The sequence below is a fragment of the Phycodurus eques genome, chromosome 4, assembly GCF_024500275.1.
Source record: "Phycodurus eques isolate BA_2022a chromosome 4, UOR_Pequ_1.1, whole genome shotgun sequence".
Classification (NCBI taxonomy): Eukaryota; Metazoa; Chordata; class Actinopteri; order Syngnathiformes; family Syngnathidae; genus Phycodurus; species Phycodurus eques.
Window position 1 is genome coordinate 4,626,464 of NC_084528.1, and position 19,988 is coordinate 4,646,451.

The 19,988-nt window shown below is 40.0% G+C and overlaps 1 protein-coding gene across 1 annotated transcript in view; it reads right to left on the reverse strand.

Annotated features, from left to right (window-relative positions):
- The window catches only part of cep192 (centrosomal protein 192), a 72,754-nt gene that overhangs the window by 39,752 nt on the left and 13,014 nt on the right, over nucleotides 1-19,988 (reverse strand). Inside the window, 16 exon segments of the mRNA XM_061673701.1 lie at nucleotides 5,409-5,472; nucleotides 5,570-5,707; nucleotides 6,430-6,555; nucleotides 6,725-6,955; nucleotides 7,183-7,331; nucleotides 7,410-7,601; nucleotides 7,720-8,383; nucleotides 9,663-9,822; nucleotides 10,138-10,246; nucleotides 10,376-11,210; nucleotides 16,719-17,006; nucleotides 17,202-17,284; nucleotides 17,435-17,576; nucleotides 17,842-18,063; nucleotides 19,493-19,557; nucleotides 19,702-19,851. Of these exon segments, the coding sequence (XP_061529685.1) occupies nucleotides 5,409-5,472; nucleotides 5,570-5,707; nucleotides 6,430-6,555; nucleotides 6,725-6,955; nucleotides 7,183-7,331; nucleotides 7,410-7,601; nucleotides 7,720-8,383; nucleotides 9,663-9,822; nucleotides 10,138-10,246; nucleotides 10,376-11,210; nucleotides 16,719-17,006; nucleotides 17,202-17,284; nucleotides 17,435-17,576; nucleotides 17,842-18,063; nucleotides 19,493-19,557; nucleotides 19,702-19,851 (3,618 nt within the window).

Genomic DNA, 19,988 nt, shown 5'->3' on the forward strand with positions numbered 1-19,988 from the left:
TTCTTGGAAAAACAAAAACAACTTAAAATGCAGTTTCAAATTTTTACACACAACAGTCTTTCAGGACATTCTATAGGTTTTAAAAGAGCTGAGTTGAATTTAAGGCATTATGAGGTCATATTTACTGAAATCAAAATCTAGTCCAAACAAAAGCACCTTATCAGGTCAAGTTACATTTTAACATAAGAAACCTTATTTGATAGCTGCTGAACAATTCTGACATCTATTGAGCTTGTGAGTACTTTAAGAGTTTCTGTTTGAATTTCATTGGAGGATGTCAAAATAGCAACCCAGAGGTACAGTTTGGATCTGAGCTGCTTTGCACCCTCATAGATCTTTTGCTTGACGATGCGTAAAGGTTCTCAACAGGGTTGAGGTCAGGGAATGATTGGGCCACACCATGAGTTTCTCTCTTTTTATGCCCATAGCAGCCAATGAAGCAGAGTAATTCTTAGCGGCATGAGATTGTTCACTGATAAGTGCTGTATAACACTGAATGGCCCAGACTGATGCAGTAGTGGATAGTTGGTGGATGGCCAACATGTCCCAAAAAGACTGCGACATCAACAAGGAGGTGGCAGAATCATGTTTGGGGCGAGATCCATGAAGAGAGAGCTGATCGTACCCGTTAGTGTGAAAATGACCAGTGAAAAGTAGGCAGAGTTTCTGACTCACCACTTTCCTCCATCGTACAAAAAGAAAACCTTGCTGTCTGGAACAAAAATCATCATGCATGACAATTAACCATCTCATGCAGCAAGGAATACCTCTACGTCATTGGCTGCAATATGCATAAAAGGTGAGAAACCCCTGTTGTGCACACTATATTCTCCTGACCATAACCCTATTGAGAACCTTTGGAGCTTCCTCAAGCAAAATATTTATGAGGGTGAGAGACAGTAGCAAAAGTCCGAGGTTGGGAGGCCGTTCACATCCAAACTGCAGCTTTAGTTAGTTTAAATTCAAAGGATGTAAGAATTGTGAAGTTGCTATCAAATAAGTTAAACTGATCTTTTAAGATGTATTTCATTGAAATAAAGCTGAAAGCAAAAGTTTACATTCGCAATACAGTGTAAAAAGACGAATGTTTTTTCGCCCTAACTGTCTGACATGAAATCAGACTAAACTTTTCCTATTATAGGTCAATCAGGATTACCCAAATTATTTCTGTTTGCTAAGTGCCAGAATAACGAGAGAACCTTTTTAGACATTTTTTTTTAAATACTTTCTTCAAAGTCAGAATTTAACATATATTTCATTAGTATTTGGTATTATTGCCTTTAAACTGTATGACTTTGTTGTCAGGGCATTGGCTTGATCGCAACTGGACTGTCTCTGTAGATGTTTCGCCTCTCATCCGAGCAGGTTTCATCAGTTCATGCAACGAAGCTCAGTTAGGACAGACTAGCCTGAGATGGTGTGGATAAACTCAACTATTTATGCTCCAAGTTGGAGGCAGACCCCAGAACCACAGATGGTAAAAAATTTTGGGAATACACAAAAAGGACAGTCTTGGAGAGACTGTCCTTTTTGGAGAGAGGCCACTGTCTGTACACTAGAGTCGTTAGATGGAAACTCATTTATATTCCATTCAGTTAAGTCAAGTCATAATGGAGCTGCCTAAACATGGGTTAAGCGTTTTGGATATCCTTTTACAAGCTTCCAACAATAGTTGGTTGGAATTTTGGCCCATTCATCCTAACAGAACTGGTGAAATTGAGACAAGTCTGCAGGCCACCTTTCTCGCAAATCCCTTTTCAGGTCACAACCTTTTTTCACTTTGTGGTAATAAAAATGTCATGTAGTGGCACTTTCATGTTTTAATGCTCCCTTAACACAGTCTAAAAATATAAGAGGTCACCGAGGTGGTTAAAAAGCTCCTCAGTGGCAAGGCCCCGAGGGTGGATGAGATTCGCCCGGAGTTCCTAAAGGGTCTGGATGTTGTGGGGCTGTCCCGGTTGATACGCCTCTGCAACATCACGTGGACATCGGCGACAGTGCCTCTGGATTGGCAGACTGGTGTGGTGGTCCCCCTTTTTAAGAAGGGGGACCGGAGGGTGTGTTCTAACTACAGGGGGAAATCACACTCCTCAGCCTCCCTGGTAAGGTGTATTCAGGGGTGCTGGAGAGGAGGGTCCGTCAGGATGTTTAGTCCCAGATTCAGGAGGAGCAGTGTGGTTTTTGTCCTGGCTGTGAAACAGTGGACCAGCTCTACACCCTTGGCAGGGTCCTCGAGGGTGCATGGGAGTTCGCCCAACCAGTCTACGTGTGTTTTGTGGACTTGGAGAAGGCGTTCGACTGTGTCCCTCGGGGAGTCCCGAACATCCTGATACTGGGTGTTCGGTCCCTGTACGACCGGAGTCAGTTTGGTCCGCATATCCGGCAGTAAGTCGGACTCGTTCCCGGTGAGGGTTGGACTCCGCCAAGGATGCCCTTTGTCACCGATTCTGTTCATAACTTTTATGGACAAGAATTTCAAGGCGCAGCCGCGGCGTAGAGGGTGTCCGGCTAGGTGGTCTCAGTATTGCATCGCTGCTTTTAGCAGATGATGTGGTTCTGTTGGCTTCATCAAGCCGTGATCTCCAACTCTCACTGGAGCGGTTTGCAGCAGAGTGTGGAGTGGCTGGGATGAAAATCATCCATCCATCCATTTTCTACCGCTTATCCGAGGTCGGGTCGCGGGGGCAGTAGCTTTAGCAGGGAGGCCCAGACTTCCCTCTCCCCAGCCACTTCATCCAGCTCTTCCACGGGGATCCCGAGGCGCTCCCAGGCCAGCCGAAGGATGTAGTCTCTCCAGCGTGTCCTGTTTCGTCCCCGGGGTCTCCTCCCGTTGGGACGTGCCCGGAACACCTCACCGGGGAGGCATCCGAATCAGATGCCCCAGCCACCTCATCTGGCTCCTCTCAATGTGAAGGAGCAGCGGCTCTACTCTGGAGATCCTCCCGGATGACCGAGCTTCTCACCCTCTCTCTAAGGGAGAGCCCGGACACCCTGCGGAGGAGACTAATTTCGGCCGCTTGTATCCTGGATCTTGTTCTTTCGGTCACGACCCACAGCTCGTGACCATAGGTGAGGGTAGGAACGTAGGTCATTATTACATATTACAAATATGTATTATTATATATATTATACAAATATATTATTTTATAATAATGAGTGACTCACAATGCGCTGACACCAGACGCAAAGAGAACTTTTGCCTCTGCAACTTGGCAGCTGGGGGGCGAACAAGAATAGACGCACCCGTAATGTCAGACGCCTGATTTTCCCCCCCCCAATATCCGGAACAATCAGTGTTAATGAGTGATTTCCGTAACAAAAGCGTTAATGAGTGACTTCCGTAACAAAATACGGACGTTCTGTAACAGACAGTTGTGAATTATTGCAAGGTGTTGCCAAGAAAAGAGGGGGGGGGAAAAAAAAAAAAAAAAAAAAAAAAAAAAAAAAAAAAATAGAAATGAGAGAATGTCTAACCCCTGCTGTTAATTCTGTTGGATCAAATAAAAGAGCAGTCTTGGATATAAAATAAATTGTTTGACATCAAACGCAGTGCCAAAAGACATGTCACAGTCAGCAGATGAGAATCATCTTTTAAGTCCCCGCAAAGTCACCAAAAAATGTCCTGTAAATTTGACACGCCACAGAGTAGCATTAACAATCTGGACACATTTGAATGAATAAAAAAAAAAAAAAAAAAGTATTTGAAATCAGGCTTCAAAATGGTCAAGAACAGACGTTCTTTCAGCTTCCAGAAACTGTGGACGTATTGCCGAATGCTCCGAAAACCCCGCCTCCCCAGTACGTTCATCTGTCAATCAAATATGTGCCTTCTCTCACAGCTCCTTAGCCGGGAGAGGATAATTCCAAACGATGAACATTGCACACATTCTCACAGGCCGCAGAGAGACTCGTTGGCACCCAGGCAGCCTCTGAGCCCCACGCTGCTACAATTTACCCTCCTTTGCAATTCAGCAGCCCATTAAAGCTCTGCTGTGGCCACCGAATGGTGCACCATATGCGGACACAGCAGTGTGATGCACACCCCGTGGATATTTGTTTCTCTCCTCATCCTCACGGTGTGATATCGCGGCCGTTAACTCTGAGGCTGACAGCCCTAACGGTGGGCCTCCGGCGGTTACTCTAGCAGCTTTCGGGCTGGGGGTGGGGGATCTCGTCTGCTTCACCGCTGCCCTTTTATGCGATGCGCGTCGGGGAAGACGCAGAAAATGGGTCAAGTTATGATGAATAAAGTGACAATTCCGGCAAATGGCTACTGTATCGAATCAGGGCGCTTGTCATTTACTATATATAGTGGGGGCGGGGGCTCATGCCAGAAAGTATAAGCCCCAGCCCCCTTTCGTCACAGGGCTAGTTTTTAGCCACACCCAAAAAAAATCTGTCTAGCTGAGATGGTGAAAAAGTTAATTAAGCTACAGTATAGCTAAAATATTTAGCACTCTACTGTTCTCAGTCTTTGCACATATTTTCAGCCCTTACCTTCAAACTTATTAAATGTATTTCGAACCAAAACAAAGATGACTTTGGAGGGAGTTTAACTGGAGGAGGACAAGCAACAGCTTTCACCTATGAACCCGTATTGCAAGCATCAACGGGGACACCTCACTACATGGGATTATTATTATTATTATTATTATAGGGACATAGACATTCTCCCAACAGAACCAGTACCATCAACAAGTCACACTGCAGGTAAAATAAAAAGCTGAGCTGAGGTGTTTAAGAAACATTTTGTTTAATTTGTGAAATTTTAAATAAACATGACAATAATTTATTGCTCTTTCAATAACAACTCAATCCAGTCCTGCCTGCGCTCAGGGGCTGGATGTACACCGGGATGGCTTTGGTCTTTTGTCTCCCGCTCAAACATGGGTTCCAAATCACGACAAATTTGTCAATGTATTTTTGGGGAAGTGGTACCTGCTGATAAGTCATACTCTGTGCTCTGACTGAACAGATCAGCGTGCTCCTGGAAAACGCACTCCCTGTGGAGCACACGGTTCTCCAAATCCTCCAGTCGAGCAAGAAAAGCTATGACGCGCATTTCAAGTTGTTCTGTCACAGCTGCTTTTTATAACCTGTTACACCAATCACGCAAATTATGTATATTATATGAGAAATATTATATGGTTTGAGATTGCTTAACTCTGTGACCCATTAGTGCGTTCTATTTGTAGTTTCACTGTTGTACAACGTTTTGTGCATACGCATGGCCAGAACTGTGCTTAAATTCACGCACGTTCCCATGCACAAGTCCAACTTGGTAAATCACACACTTTGCGTGTGAATGTTCGTACGCATGCTTTGCACACACTTCTGTGGATAGAACATTACATTGTCTTACATAGAGTCATAAAGTACACCTGGAATAATGAACCCAGAGATAGTACCTGAAGAGGTTGTGTACTTTTGCAGGGCCTTGAAGTGAACCCAAACCATAAAACACTCTGGATTCTAGGAAGAAAAAAAAAAGAAATGAAAATTGCATTCCATCTATACTCATCAATTCAGAAGTGCTGACAAAGACTGAACAGATTTAAACAAGACTAACCTCTCCGTAGTTGGCATGCATCACATGATTCACCACAGAAGTAGACAGTGAGGCCATGTGACCTGCTGGTTGCGTGGCCTCCGATGTTACGGAAACTTGCTGTTTGGACAACGTGAAGCAACGCCATGCTGTAGCCTTCTTAAAGAATTCAAGTATAATGTGTGGTTAGCCATTAGTTTTGAGTCCATAGTTTTAAAATAAGATTTTAATTTGATATATTATGTATTAGTCACGGTTAAATCTTATCTAATTCTTAGATGCTGTACACTGATTCGTCATGCTGGATTCACATAGCTCCTACTGGAGGTGACAGTATCCCTGCAGCTGATGGTTTGCATGTACCGTAATGTCTCGTGTATAATGCGCACCCCCAAAGTTGATCTAAAAATTCTGGAAAACCCTTGTAGAATTTATTTTTACAATGCCTAATTTTGCTTCTGTTCATATGATCAAAACCTTAAGTATTATCGGTATTTTGTTAGTTTTAAAGAATTATTCTGAAGTTAAGCACTTTATTTGACGCAATACTTTCGATTTACTTGCTCTTATTTTGAAATTCACAGCCCTACTTTTATTTAGTAAATGAGAAAACACACAGTTGCGCTCATATGTTTGATTACCCAGGCAGAATTTCATAAATTCTGTGCTGTGCTATATGGAATGAAAGTGTACAGGTTTTCCATAACCTCAAGATGGCGGCATACGTTTATAAAATGTGAAAGCCCCCCCCCCCATTTTCCCCTATACCCATGTATAATGCGCACTATTGACTTTTGACAGTTTTGGGGGGAAGAAAATGTGCATTATACATGAGAAATTTCGGTACTTAAGTAATAGATATTTATTGTGTGTTGACTTACAGCACTGATGACAAGTCTGATGGGCACTGTGGCTCGGGTCATATTGAGAAGTTTCAGAAGAAGGGATTTCGAACTGCCCCCTGGCAAATCTCCAAAATCCAAACATCCAGAATTACCTACTTCAACCTAAGGAACAAAATGAACGATATATGATGTTACTGTATAAGCCATCATGTTGAGGAGAATAATATTAATATTGCAGCATCAGTACTGACCTGCGATGGGTCCGTACTGATGCATTCTTTACATTTTGACAATATCGAAGGTGAAATAGACTACTCTACATTTGGCTCACCTCCACTGAAGGATTTTCTGCAATGGCAACCAGCACCACCCTTCTGGCAAAAATACTGGCCCTGTCAGCCACTTCACGGTTGGTGGGTGTAGGCCAAGAGCAAACACTGAGGACACACTGGTAGACACCAGCCTTTGGAGGAATGAACAACACTTTCTGTTCTTCTGTACTTTTGGGGCCAATGATTGTCTTGCTCTTAACGATCAGCCATTGGTAAGGCAAATTAACCACCTAAAGCGATTGGGGTAGAAGACAAATATGACTACTGTGCGTTGTCAATTTACAACATTAAATCAAGTAATTCATATCTGTGTCCACTGATTTGTAACATTTTATGAACAGCTTTGAGTTGTCCCCCATAAGGGTCCTAAGTTTCTGGACAACTTCAAAGTTAATTCAAATATGAATGTCCTTTGACTTTCCCATGGTATCACAAAAAAAAAAAATTTAAAAACTACCTTTTCACCATCAATGGACAGACTTGTAACTGTTATTGAAACCTGTTGCCATCTTTCAGAGGGGTTGAAGATGCTTAGGGAGGTCTGTGAAGCAATTCCCACACAACAGGCATGAGGAAACTGAAGCTCCTCAGGTACCACCACTTGAACTGAAAATGAAATAAATACATACAAATATTGTCTCTCTTGTAACCTATATTAGTAGTGAAACTAAAACCAATCTTTACCTCTTAGCTCATCAAGACAACTTGTCACCATTGGTTCTCCACCATATTGGTTGTAGAGTTTTCCCAGCACTCCCATGTCCTGATGACTCTGAGTGGATCTTGAAAGGTGATGAGACCCAGTAGCACTAGCTATCCCCACAGGTTGTGCTGTTGGATGGATGTGCCTCACTCTTGGCTCACCATTGGCCACATCTATGAAAACAAATAAAAACAAAGAAATGATAGTCTTAAGCCTAAAAGAGTTACAGTAACAAGGAAATCATTATTAATTTAAAATACTTCATTTCTAAAATTAAAAAACAAAACATGCCTGAAGAAGGCACACTGTAGAGACCGGTTCCAGTTGCTCCCATATGATAGATGCCAGGATTTAATGGCGCATTAGGTCCAAAAAACTGCTGAGCTAGTTGGGAGCCAGCCAAGAGGGACTGCATATCTCCTTGGTGGGGGACGGCAATCAAGCCAGGATGCGGAGTCTTAAATTTGATGGGCCTGTAGTGTAGTCCCTCTGATGAGTAAGATTGTGGTATGCCAAGCCCACCAGAAAATAATGATGGGATGGAGCTGGCAGATCCCCACTGTTCAGATGTATGAGGAGCTGCTGTTGTGACACTTTGTGGAATGTGTGAATTACTGATATAGCCCGAGTCAACCTTTGTGAGATGCTTTACATCGGACTCAGTTGTGTTCTTACAGTTCCTGCAGTTTGCTGAAAGACCATCAATTTTATCACCAGCATAGCTACATTCACTCTGGCTGCGGGTACAGGTCAGATTAGAGCCACCACACGTGGTATCTTGGTTTTTACAGTGTTGCGCTGGTAGCTGTTCCAGACTTTTGGAGTGCTTCGACTGCACTTCATCAAGGCTTTTGGAATGACTGCATGTATTCTCATGGGACTGTGGGCCTTGTTCCACAGGCGGAGTTGGACTGAATCTGATGATTGTGGTGCTGAGCGCCATGGTACAATCACTCTGTGGAGAGAAAAAGAATTTAAAAAAATAAATAAATAAGATTAAAAGAATCAATGTAAAATGTTAGTACATTAAATGTTGAAGTTAGTGTTACAAATTTATAATCCCTAAATCCTGTGCTATACATATTTGTTTTACTAAAGCAATTTCTTTTTCACGTTCAGTACCTTTTGCTGCCTATTGTCCTTCATGTCATTGCAAATAAAATAAAAAGCATGTAATACTACAAAATCACACTTTCAGCCTTAGTATAATATGGGGGAGATTGCCCAATGTTCACAGATCACCTCTCATGCAGACATTTTGGTTCTGTCAATCATCTTTAATTAAATGCCCTTCCCATTTGTCACACTTCAGTTAAAGTAGGAATGGGCATGATATATGGCTTTATCGATTTAAATGTCTGTATAATGTAGAATCGAATGGCTTGAAATTATCATTGAGTTGGTGTTAGGTTACAATTCATGCTTTGTTTAATTCACCATGTAAAATAAATAAATGAACAATTCATTGGTAATTCATCAAACAAAGGTTAACTATGTCAATCATAGAATAAAAGGTCACTAAGAATTACCAGTGAACCAGTGAACATAGAATAATAACAGTCCGGTAGGTTCTTTTTCCTCTTTGACCCGGAGGACACGACGGCCACAATTTCCAAAAACTATTTGAAATGTGGACTCGTCGGACCACAGAACACTTTTCCACTTTGCATCAGTCCATCTTAGATGGGTGCTGTTGATAAATGGCTTTTGCTTTGCAGAGTAGAGTTTCAAGTTGCACTTACGGATGTAGCGCCGAACTGTATTTACTGACATTGGTTTTCTGAAGTGTTCTTGAGATATACATATACATATATATATGTATATATGTATATATACATATGTGTATATATATATATATGTATATATATATATATATATATATATATATATACATATATACATATACATATATATATATATATATATATATATATATATATATACACATATGTATATATACATATATATATACATATACACATATGTATATATACATATATATATACATATATATATATATATATACATATACACATATGTATATATACATACATATACACATATGTATATATACATATATATATACATATATATATATATATATATATATATATATATACACACATATGTATATATACATATATACATATATATATGTATATATATATATACATACACACACACACACACACATACACACACACACACACAGTATAACTAATTACTATTTGTACCTTTTGCCTTCCAGGTGTTGGTAAAACTGTGGCATCATTCATTGAGATGTACGTAAGCCTACTGAGACTGGGGCTGGAGCAGGTTGACTGAGGAGAGAGGTCATGATCTGCCTGCCATTTGCCTGCCAGAATGCCACTAGCTGCCGAAGGAGACCCAGTACTGCAAATGAAACAAAATAAAGAAAACTGTAAAACAAACTACAAAATTGTCATTGATAGATTTTTAAGTCTTGGGAACATAACATTCAAATCCCAAAAAACTACAGTATTTAACAAAGCCAATAGTAAACACTAACATGGTAACAATAGGATAGGTTAGGTAGCATACTGGATTCTGGTGCTATCTGAGCATCAGCATTGGCGTGAATAAGTATTAACCAGTGATATACTCATTTGCATGAATCATAACGTGACTTATAATCATATAACATTTATGAAACATTACACTTATGCAGCTTTAGAATTGATACAGTACCTATTAGCTTCAGGTGGTGAAGTTTGACTTGGTGAGGAGTGAGTTAAAGGTGAAGTGGAGGGCCTGAAGTCGCAATGTCTCTCCTCCATACAGGATTCTGTTGGCAGCTCTGTAAATAATGTCACCGATTGTTTATTTATAATACTTGTCTATAATTAATGGAGAGCTCAACTCACACACAGTCTCTTACTCTCACTAACAGAGACCATCCTATTTATTTATACAAACTTCTACTCACCGGATGCACAGTCGCCTGGAGTCTGAGTGTTTTGGAAGGAGAAGCCAACATGTTTTTCCACAGAGCAATGAGACGGAGGAACAGCCATGAGGATTTTGGTTGGCGTTTTCTTTCCTGGAGAGTTACTCTGTCTAACACCCTGCTGCTGGACAGTGCTACTCATTTTCTGTATTGGAGCAGAGGAACCTTTAAGACACGGAGGATTTGACTGGTGCTTCTTCCACCCTGGAGAGGAAGAAGTGCCCATATGACTGCTCTGATATGTCTCTGAGAAGCAACCACCAGGGGGTATTTGTGAATTCAACTCTTCTAGTTTTGTTCCAAAAACTGATGATGCTCTTGCTGAGAAAATACTAGTCTTTGCAGTCTTACACACAGTGTTGTCACATGCAGCATTTTTCTCTCCAGGGACACTGGGCATGGAAGATTTCCTCGAGTCCAAAGAACTGACTGATGAATGAGGACGAGGAATAGAACTTCTTTTCAGATCATCCTTATCATCAGAAGATAATATATTTGCATTAGATATTTTGGAAGAGCTAGTCTTTGTTGCCTCTACTCTTGTGACTTTATCCTCCTTTATTGCACCGGTTTCATTGTCCATTTGTTTAGCTAAACTTTGTTCTTCAATATAGCCAGTCTGTGTCTTCTGCGTTCGGCTGATGTGGTCAGCCCAGCCAGTGAGGTCAAAGGTAGTATGTGCTACTGATGTGTCACTGCAGCCAGACATTTCAATCTTCAAGTATTTCTCAATGTCGAGGGCACTCTGTTCTTCAACACAGGTACGTCTTTGTAGTGTGACCGACAGGCCATTCTGATCTTCATCAGGGTTGCACTGATAAAGATTGGGGGGTGTCATTTATCTTTTTACAACAAATAATGCAACCAAAAATGCTATTTTTTATTTTGATAGTTTCCCTTATTTACAAACAGATATTACAATTACCATATCATACTATATATCAATTAAACCACAACAAGATCAATGTAATTCAGTGATATTGCCTTCTAAATGGAAAGGAAAAGTTAAATATAAAACTGCACAAAAGTATTATGAACTGTACGGTCATGAAATTGATGTAAAATATGGCCCTAACCTACGCTATGATACAATTTAAAAAACATTTTAAAAATTAAAAAAGCAAATTGAATAAATTAACCCCAATTCCAATGAAGTTGGGCGGTTATGTAAAACGTAAACAAAAACAGAGTACAATGATTTGCAAATCATTTTTAACCTATAGTCAATTGAATACACAACAAAGATATTTAAAATGTTCAAACTGACCAACTTTGTTTTTAGCAAATAATCATTATCTTTGAATTTTATGGCTGCAACACATTCCAAAAAAGCGGGGACAGGTGGCAAAAAAGACTGAGAAAGTTGAGGAATGCTCATCAAACACCTGTTTGTTTATTTTGCAAATATGCGCTCACTTTAGATTTGATACCTGCAACACATTCCAAAATGCTGGTACAGGGTCACGTTTACCATGGAGTTACATCATCTTTCCATTTGAGAACACTCGATAAGCATTTCGGAACCGAGGACTCTAATTGCCGAAGCTTTGTAGGTGGAATGCTTTACCATTCTTGCTTGATGTACAACTTCAGTTGCTCAACAGTCCGGTGTCTCTTATCATATTTTGTGCTTCATAATGCGGCACACATTTACAATGGGAGACAGGTTTGGTCTCCTGACAGGTCAATCTAGTACTTGCTTTCTAAATTTGGCCCTTGAAACAAAAGGTTTGGATACCCCTGGTTTAAAAGAAGATAACCAGTTATTTGTGGATTAAACCATCTGAAGGCATCTATGAATTTTAAGTCTTTTAACTAACTTTTTATGAACTTTATTATGAATTTCTCACAGGGTTATTATTAACTAGTATTATCAAACCTATGAACTTGAATGTATATGTTATACATTTTCTTGTCAAAAGAGTATAGGTATACACTTTTACAAGTGAGATTTAATTTTGAAAACCTCCTGAAAATAAATGTACACATCAGTGTCTAATGCTGCCAGACTTAAAATATATTACTGAGTTCCCATTGATGGGCTAACCTGGTGTCTCCTGTGAAGACAGACTAAAGTAGAATTTGACAACCCAGTTTAGATTAGCAGCAGGAACAGTCAGGGGTGGACTTGGAAAAAATATATACTAATAGTCGGCCCGGGCATTTTTGGCTTTCCCCTTGTAATTAGTGGAGGACAACTGACTAGTAATGCATGTATACTGTATGTTCCCCGAAGGAATGTATTTTACAATTATTCCAAAGCCAACTCTAATCATTGTGGTGAGGTGTATGCAGTATGTAGTCTCTCTCCTCAACTGCTACTGCATCAGCCTGGCCTGACGAGACACAGAGGGAGAGGTTATTGCAATTTATAATGTAGTAAATTGAAAACAAATTAAAACTAAATTAAAATAGAAATGTTTGAACTTGCTGGAAAACCTTGCCACAATGTAAACCAGTAAAATCCTGCAATAAGGAACTATCCAGCTAATACTTGCTGCTCCATCTTATTTCAATGGGTTCTACCAATTTAGCCCTATTCAGTATCATTACATTTTTATTTTGTATAATAATTGGAAAGGCTCACAGTCATCCGTAACACCAGCCAAGATAACAACAAAAGGGCTAGAGTTTGCTTTAGGGATGCTTACACACTTTTGAAAAAATTAATTAGCCTTATGGCTAATTAGAATTTTAGATAATCATGACTTTGTCCATCATATACTGTAAGCTTTTTGGAAAGCAAATAAGAAACTTTACTCAACATGTATATTTATACCTCCTGATAGATGTATAATCTATTTCAAACAGTGTGTCATCAACATCCTCGCTATCAGAAGTATGGTGTCTATTGTTAACTCCACTTTTGGTTGCTCGGTTTAATTCAACTGATTTGTTTATTCCCATTATTGAAATCATTTCTAATATTATTTTCTTTATATCTCTGATATAGCAGCTCAGGCTTCAGGTTCAAAATGTTTCTGACCTTAAAACGCTACAACATGCATTTGCATCAGGCAAAGAGAGGCAACTCTGTCCTAAAAGCATTTGACACGGTCTTACTCTTATTTAATGTGGGCATACCCTTTGCAAAGGTAGGTTTGGACTTTTTTTTTTTTTTTTAACATTTACTTTTGAAATGTTTAAATTGCTAAATATTTACGTCATTCATTTCTCTTATTAGAGTGCTTTTTAAAACCCGTTTAACTGCAGTATAGACTTGCGCCAAATCTAAACTGCTATGCAGCCTTTTCGATCCACCTTTAACCTAAATAGCTGACAGACTAAGACGCAGCCTCATATGGACACTTGTTCGTCATTCAACACCTATAAGCGCTGACCATTTGCTATTTTATCAGATTAAAGTGCCATAGCTACCACATTTTTTGAGTCTACAACAGTTTGTCAAGCGAACATCGATCATTTTTGCTCATTTTGCAGCAGCTAAAATGAGATTCTTCAACTTTTTGTTTTTGCACATTACGCTCTTTGCTCTATACTACTATGAAACACGCAGCACGAGTCATGCTGTCATTGCGTTACAACTGGACCACGCAAGTAATGGGTGGGGCCGCTTTCGTCCAATAGCCTGATTGTCTATATTAAATACGGACCAATGGGCCATCCCCTCTAAATTGTGGACCAGTAAGGGAGGACCCAGCAGCTTTGCAATCGGCCCCAGAGGACTGCCGGCCCACCTGTATGCCCGATGTCCAGTCCACCCCTTGGTACAGTATAAAAACAAAAACACTTGTTTTTATTTGATTATCCTATCTGCCCTTTTAGGCAAGGTGTGTGAGCTTTGTAGACAGTGTCTCCCGCACTCGCTTGGTATATAGAAAATACTGCACATACTGAATGTTAAACTTGTTAGCTGGCTCAATGTTGGCATTACACGTATTTTATTGTTTCACTCACACGAACCATTTTATTTTTATTTGAACGATTCTGTAAGAATTGGAACGTTAGTCCCAGTTCCAATCAATTTTCGATAGTGTCTTACCTAGTACTCGCACGCTTTTACTACAAAGCCACACTGTTTTAACACGTGCGAATGTAGCTTGGCATTGTCTTCTTGAAATAAGCAGTGACGTCCCTGAAAAAGACGTGCTTGGATGGCAGCATATGTTGCTCCAAAACCTGCATGTATCTTTAAGTAATAATGGTGCCTTCACAGATGTGCGAGTTACTGATACTTTGGGCACTAACACGCCCCCATACCATCACAGATGTTGGCTTTTGAACTATGTGCTGATGAAAATACGGATGGTCCTTTTCCTCTTTGGCCCGGAGGACACGACATGCATAATTTCCAAACGTAATTTGAAATGTGGATTCGTCGGACCACAGCATACTTTTCCACTTGGTGTTAGTCTATCTCATATGAGCTCTGGCCCAGAGAAGACGGCAGTGTTTCTGGGTGTTGTAAATATATGGCTTTTGCTTTGCATGGTTAAGTTTTAACTTGCATTGGTAGATGTTGCGACGAATTGTGTCAACTAACAATAGTTTTCTGAAGCGTTCCTGTGCCTACGTGGCAATATCTGTTACACAAAGGTGACACATCTTTAAAGGTGTCATATTTTGCCTATTTAGACCGCTATAGAGCGACTCTCCAACATGGACAGAGTATAAAAGTGTAAATTTCATTTATATAAAAAAAAAAAAAAAAAAAGCTTGGTTTTCTCACACAAGTGTCCACAAAAGTTCCCTCTGACAGCTACTTCTGTTTGACCCAGTTTTGAATCAGCTTTGGTAATATTTCACAAAGACCGCCCCTTCCCTCTGATTGGTTACCTCCGTGTAGACGACCCACTTCTGAAAGCCACGTGTGCATTCAAGTTTCACGTTTTGTTATGTTGTAAGCGCTGGCTCAAGATACAGAGAGGAATGTGGAGATCTTCACGAGTGACGTACATAAACTCAAGAAATTTGAATTATTTGATTTCAGGACTCCTGGCAGAAAAAATGTCTGCAACTCAGGAATGCATGGATTTTAATTCGTATTTCACAAGTTTACTGAGGCGCTGTAGAGACAACAGTAAAACCCAAATTCGAGAAGAAGTTGGTTTTGAAAAATATGACCCTTGATGCAGTGCCGCCTGAGGGATCAAAGGTCACTGATGATAAAATCCCTTGCAATTGTATGTTGAGAAACGCAGAGCTGCTTACCTATAGAAACTCACTTCCAGAAAAAAATATCCAAATGTGTCTGAATTTCCATATTTTCTAAATTCTGTCAAGAACATTACTGCGGGACAGTTATTGCACTATATTATGTAACTGGATAAAAGTAATTATGCATTTTGCATTTGCAAAATATAATCATTATTCATTAATACATTACTGCGTCAATGTTTGTTATTATTGCATCAACCTTGTAAAGGCGGATGCAGTCGCAGCCTGAATCAAAGTATTTTGTGAATGTCATCTCTTGCATGCTATTTATATTATATACTTATATTTCCTATAGCCACTATTGTTACTGAAATGTTGGCATTTTCCCTATTGTGGGACTACACCAATATTTATTATTCATAATAGACTTAACGTTACACCGTTCTCAGATGATACCAGTGATGTATTAATTAATTTCCGATTCAGAGGGCACCTCGTGAGGCTGTGAATTATTTTACATTCACATCTCCAGACACGTATTAATTAGCTTGTTTTGTTGTTCAAACTTGATTATGTTCTGCAATAACGCGGTTACACAGAGACCTGTGTGACAAGTATACTGTCACCCAATCTGTTATTTCAGTGTTTTGCGACTTCATGAAACGATAGCTTAACAGTTAGCGTAATGCTTGTCCGTCTTTTTCCACCCACTCCTTGCCCTTCCTTCATGACATTGTAAACAATACGTGTAAGAAGCATGCTAAGAAGTGTAGCGTATTCATTACCATGGAGGCGATGATTGCTCACGCACTTGTTCACAAAGTGGTGAACCTCTCCCTATCCTTGCTTGTCAACAACTGAGCCTTTGAGGGATGTTTCTTTTATACCCAATCTTGACCCTCACCTATTTCCAATTAACCAGTTCATCTGTGGAATGTTCTCAACAGGTGTTTTTTGAGCATTTCTCAACTTTCCAGTCTTTTGCGGAACTTGTTTCAGACATCAAATACAAAATGAGAGAACATTTGAAAAAAATTATAATAGCAACAACAAAAAATGTTTTTTATCAGTTGTCAGTCCTTATACTACGCTCAAGTGCATATTGGTTGAAAAGGATTTGCAATTGATTGTATTCGTTTTTTACAACATCCCAACTTCACTGGTATTGGGGCTTGTAATTTATTGTTTAAAAGAAAAGCCTTACATGTTCATCTGGACGAGGTTCCACTACGAATTCCTCAGGTCCTGTAGGTTGAGCGGGCTCTGTCCGATTCCTCGCCCTACTTTTCTTGGACAGCTCCATGATCATGGCAGCCAGCTGCGATGGGTCAGTACTGATGGATGCATCTGCAATGGCTGATGCAATTGTGCTGATACTCAGCATAAGATTGCTACTGTTATTTTGGGGTGATACGCAGCTCTGATTCCACATATTTGACGCAGAGCCAGGCCACATGTTGCAGTCAAGAAGAGCTTCAAGAGAATTATGGTCCTAAAAATAAGAAATTATATGATGATTATGTCAACTAATTTAACCACTGCTATCCAATGATTAACGGAATATAAAGTATTGCCATAGTTGTAAAGTAAAATCCATTCGCACATATCGACATGGTCCTGTTTGCATGGAAAGGATTGTAACTAGTTGCTCAGGGTGTTGACTCCCACAAATAAAAGATTATTTTACCTTCTGTTCACAAAGCCCAGGCTCTGTGTTCCCTTTTGGTGACACCCTTTCAACAGAATCCACAAAGGTTTTGTCCAGATCATCTGCAAACATTACTATAAATCAGGAACAATTGTAATGACTCCAAAGATGTCATTCATTGTTGATCTTTCAGGCCTGAATGATTATGACGAAGAATATTCATCAAATCATCTACTATTCAGTTGGTCAAGTTAACAACACTGTGGACTTACCAGGACTTAGTGTTTTATCTGTTTCGCTGACTTCCATGGAGTCACTGTGAGGAAAGCTCTCCTCATTTGGGAAGTCAGAGGGCTGAATTAGTGCAAATGGTTCCCTCTTCTCTGGAGAAGTTATAATATACCCAAAAGATGGCTGTATTGTTAAGGACACAAAATAAGTTACAGCTTATTGTCTAAAAGGGACAAGCTAAGGCAAAAAGACATGTGGTTGCTAGAGATATAATGACAGTACTTTATCACACCAACTACTTTAAGTTGCAGAAAATCTACTTTAAATGAATTTCTGTTCTCTTCAGACAGTTGAAAGTTGATGTGAGAAATAGCCCTCAATAAGGCTTAAAGTGAACTTAACAAAAAAAATAAACATAATTCCATAACAGCAATACTTTATCACTGACCCGTTTAATCGCATCCACGTTATTACCGCTGCCGAGACAGCCCAGGGCTTCAGAACGTTGTTCAAAAAACTGCCCTAATGACAGTCGCAAGTAGCTTTGGTCCCCTGGATTAAACTCAGAGGAAACTTGAGAGGCCCTCATCAAGATGTGGCTGCTAGTACCAGCTTTCCAAGAGTCATTCTGAAAGGCACTGTTGCTGCTATCTGGTACAATCTGCTCCTCCTGCATGAAAAGCAATTTCCAGTAAAACTGAAGGAATAACACTGATTGATCCAGTGATGTCATATGCTTTGCAACAATTGTAACTCAGCTCCACAATAAGAGTCAGCATTCTAACCAACTGAAGCTACTTCAGTCAGAATCATTTATTTCATGTGGGCCCACATCACAGAAATGTTGGGGAAATATTCTTCTCCTATTTTGTAAGCCACACCAAAGTGATTTGGAAGCTCACCCTGACTATTTGACATTGATGTTTATTGGAACTAGACATTTCAGGCCAGTCAGAGAGTGCGCGATGCGGCCGAACCCAGAATGGACTATCGCAAAAAAATTTGTTGACTCACACGTGCACACTGAGCAATTTGCTATATGGACGGCCTAAATGGTGAGCCTGTATAGGCTTACAACACGACCGATCAGGCAAGCTTATGAAAAAAAAACTTGTATGTAGGGACTTCACAATATTCACAATATCGTAAAATTAAAAGTGCCTTTCAAGCTCACATTTGTCGTGGGCAAGCAAAAATCTTTGGGCCCATCAGCAAAAAGTTAACTTCAAGCCCATTGTGTATGTCAATCTATTTTCCATAACGCTTATCGTAAGGAGGGGTCGCGGGCATGCTGGAGCCTTTACCAGCTATCTTTGGGCGAGAGGTGTGTGCTCGTGCGCATATATATGTCGTCCCAAACGTCTTCCATTTAAGGATTGTGGAGGCCACTGTGCTCTTACGAACCTTAAATGTAGCAGAAATTTTTCTGTAACCTTGGCCAGATCTGTGCCTTGCCAAAATTCTGTCTCTGAGCTCTTCAGGCAGTTCCTTTGACCTCATGATTCTCATTTGCGCTGACGTCTATAAGACCTTTCAGCTCACAGTCCACAGGTGTGTGGCTTTCCTAATCAAGTCCAATCAGTATAATCAAACACAGCTGGACTCCAATGAAGGTGTAGAAGCATCTTAAGGATGATCAGAAGAAATGGACAGCAGCAGAGGTTCAATATGAGTGTCACAAATTTAAGGGGGTCTGAATACTTTCCGTACCGTAAAACATGATCCCTCGGCCACTCACAAAAACTAGTTGCCTAACACCACACACTATGCGTCGGGTTCGGCCGCATCGCTTTGTGTGCGGTAGGCTTAGCAGTGCAAAGTCTATGCAAAGACAAAAATCGTGTAAACTGCAAATCGGAAGAGCAATTACAAAAAAATAATAAGCACTCAAAATGAATTTGATTCTTGCAATAACAGAAAAAAAATTGTTTTTTTCTTTTTTTTTTTTTTTTTTTTTTTTTTAACTTATTTGAACACTGGTTGAGATTTATACTTTAACAGTAGAGCCAGACAAACTTCTATGAAAAGGCCTGACCAAGTTAAAACCCCATTGCTTTGCAGGGACTACAAAAAGCATCACATTTCTCGGTAACCAATACCTGCATAAATTGGTGCTCCTTTTCAAACTCCTCTTGATCCTTGACTATCTTTTCGAAAGCATCACCTGAAACAAAACAAAACCAAAAGAAAACCTGAGTGTGGAAAATATACTGACACATATATAAAGGGCATAAACAATGTGCTCAGTGACTCAAACACACATGGGCATCCACGACCGGTACAGTATTTGGGAGAACTTGATACATACCGGCGGAAACAAAGTCCTCAGTTTGAAATTGCCCATCGTTTTGTGATGCCTTCTCATCAACTTCCTTCTCAAAGGAGCTGTAATAAGCTAGATCTGTTACCCACTGCCCTTCTTCATTTTGGTACACCACACTGTGAGGAGCATTTGCACCTGAAAAGACAAGCAATACTCAGAGGAGGCTATACAGTGCTTTGCATCTAGCCATTACTATTATCTGTTAAGAACAGGGATTCTCAAACTTTGGGTCCAGCTAGGGACACCTTAGAGTGGGGACATTTTTCCAAGGA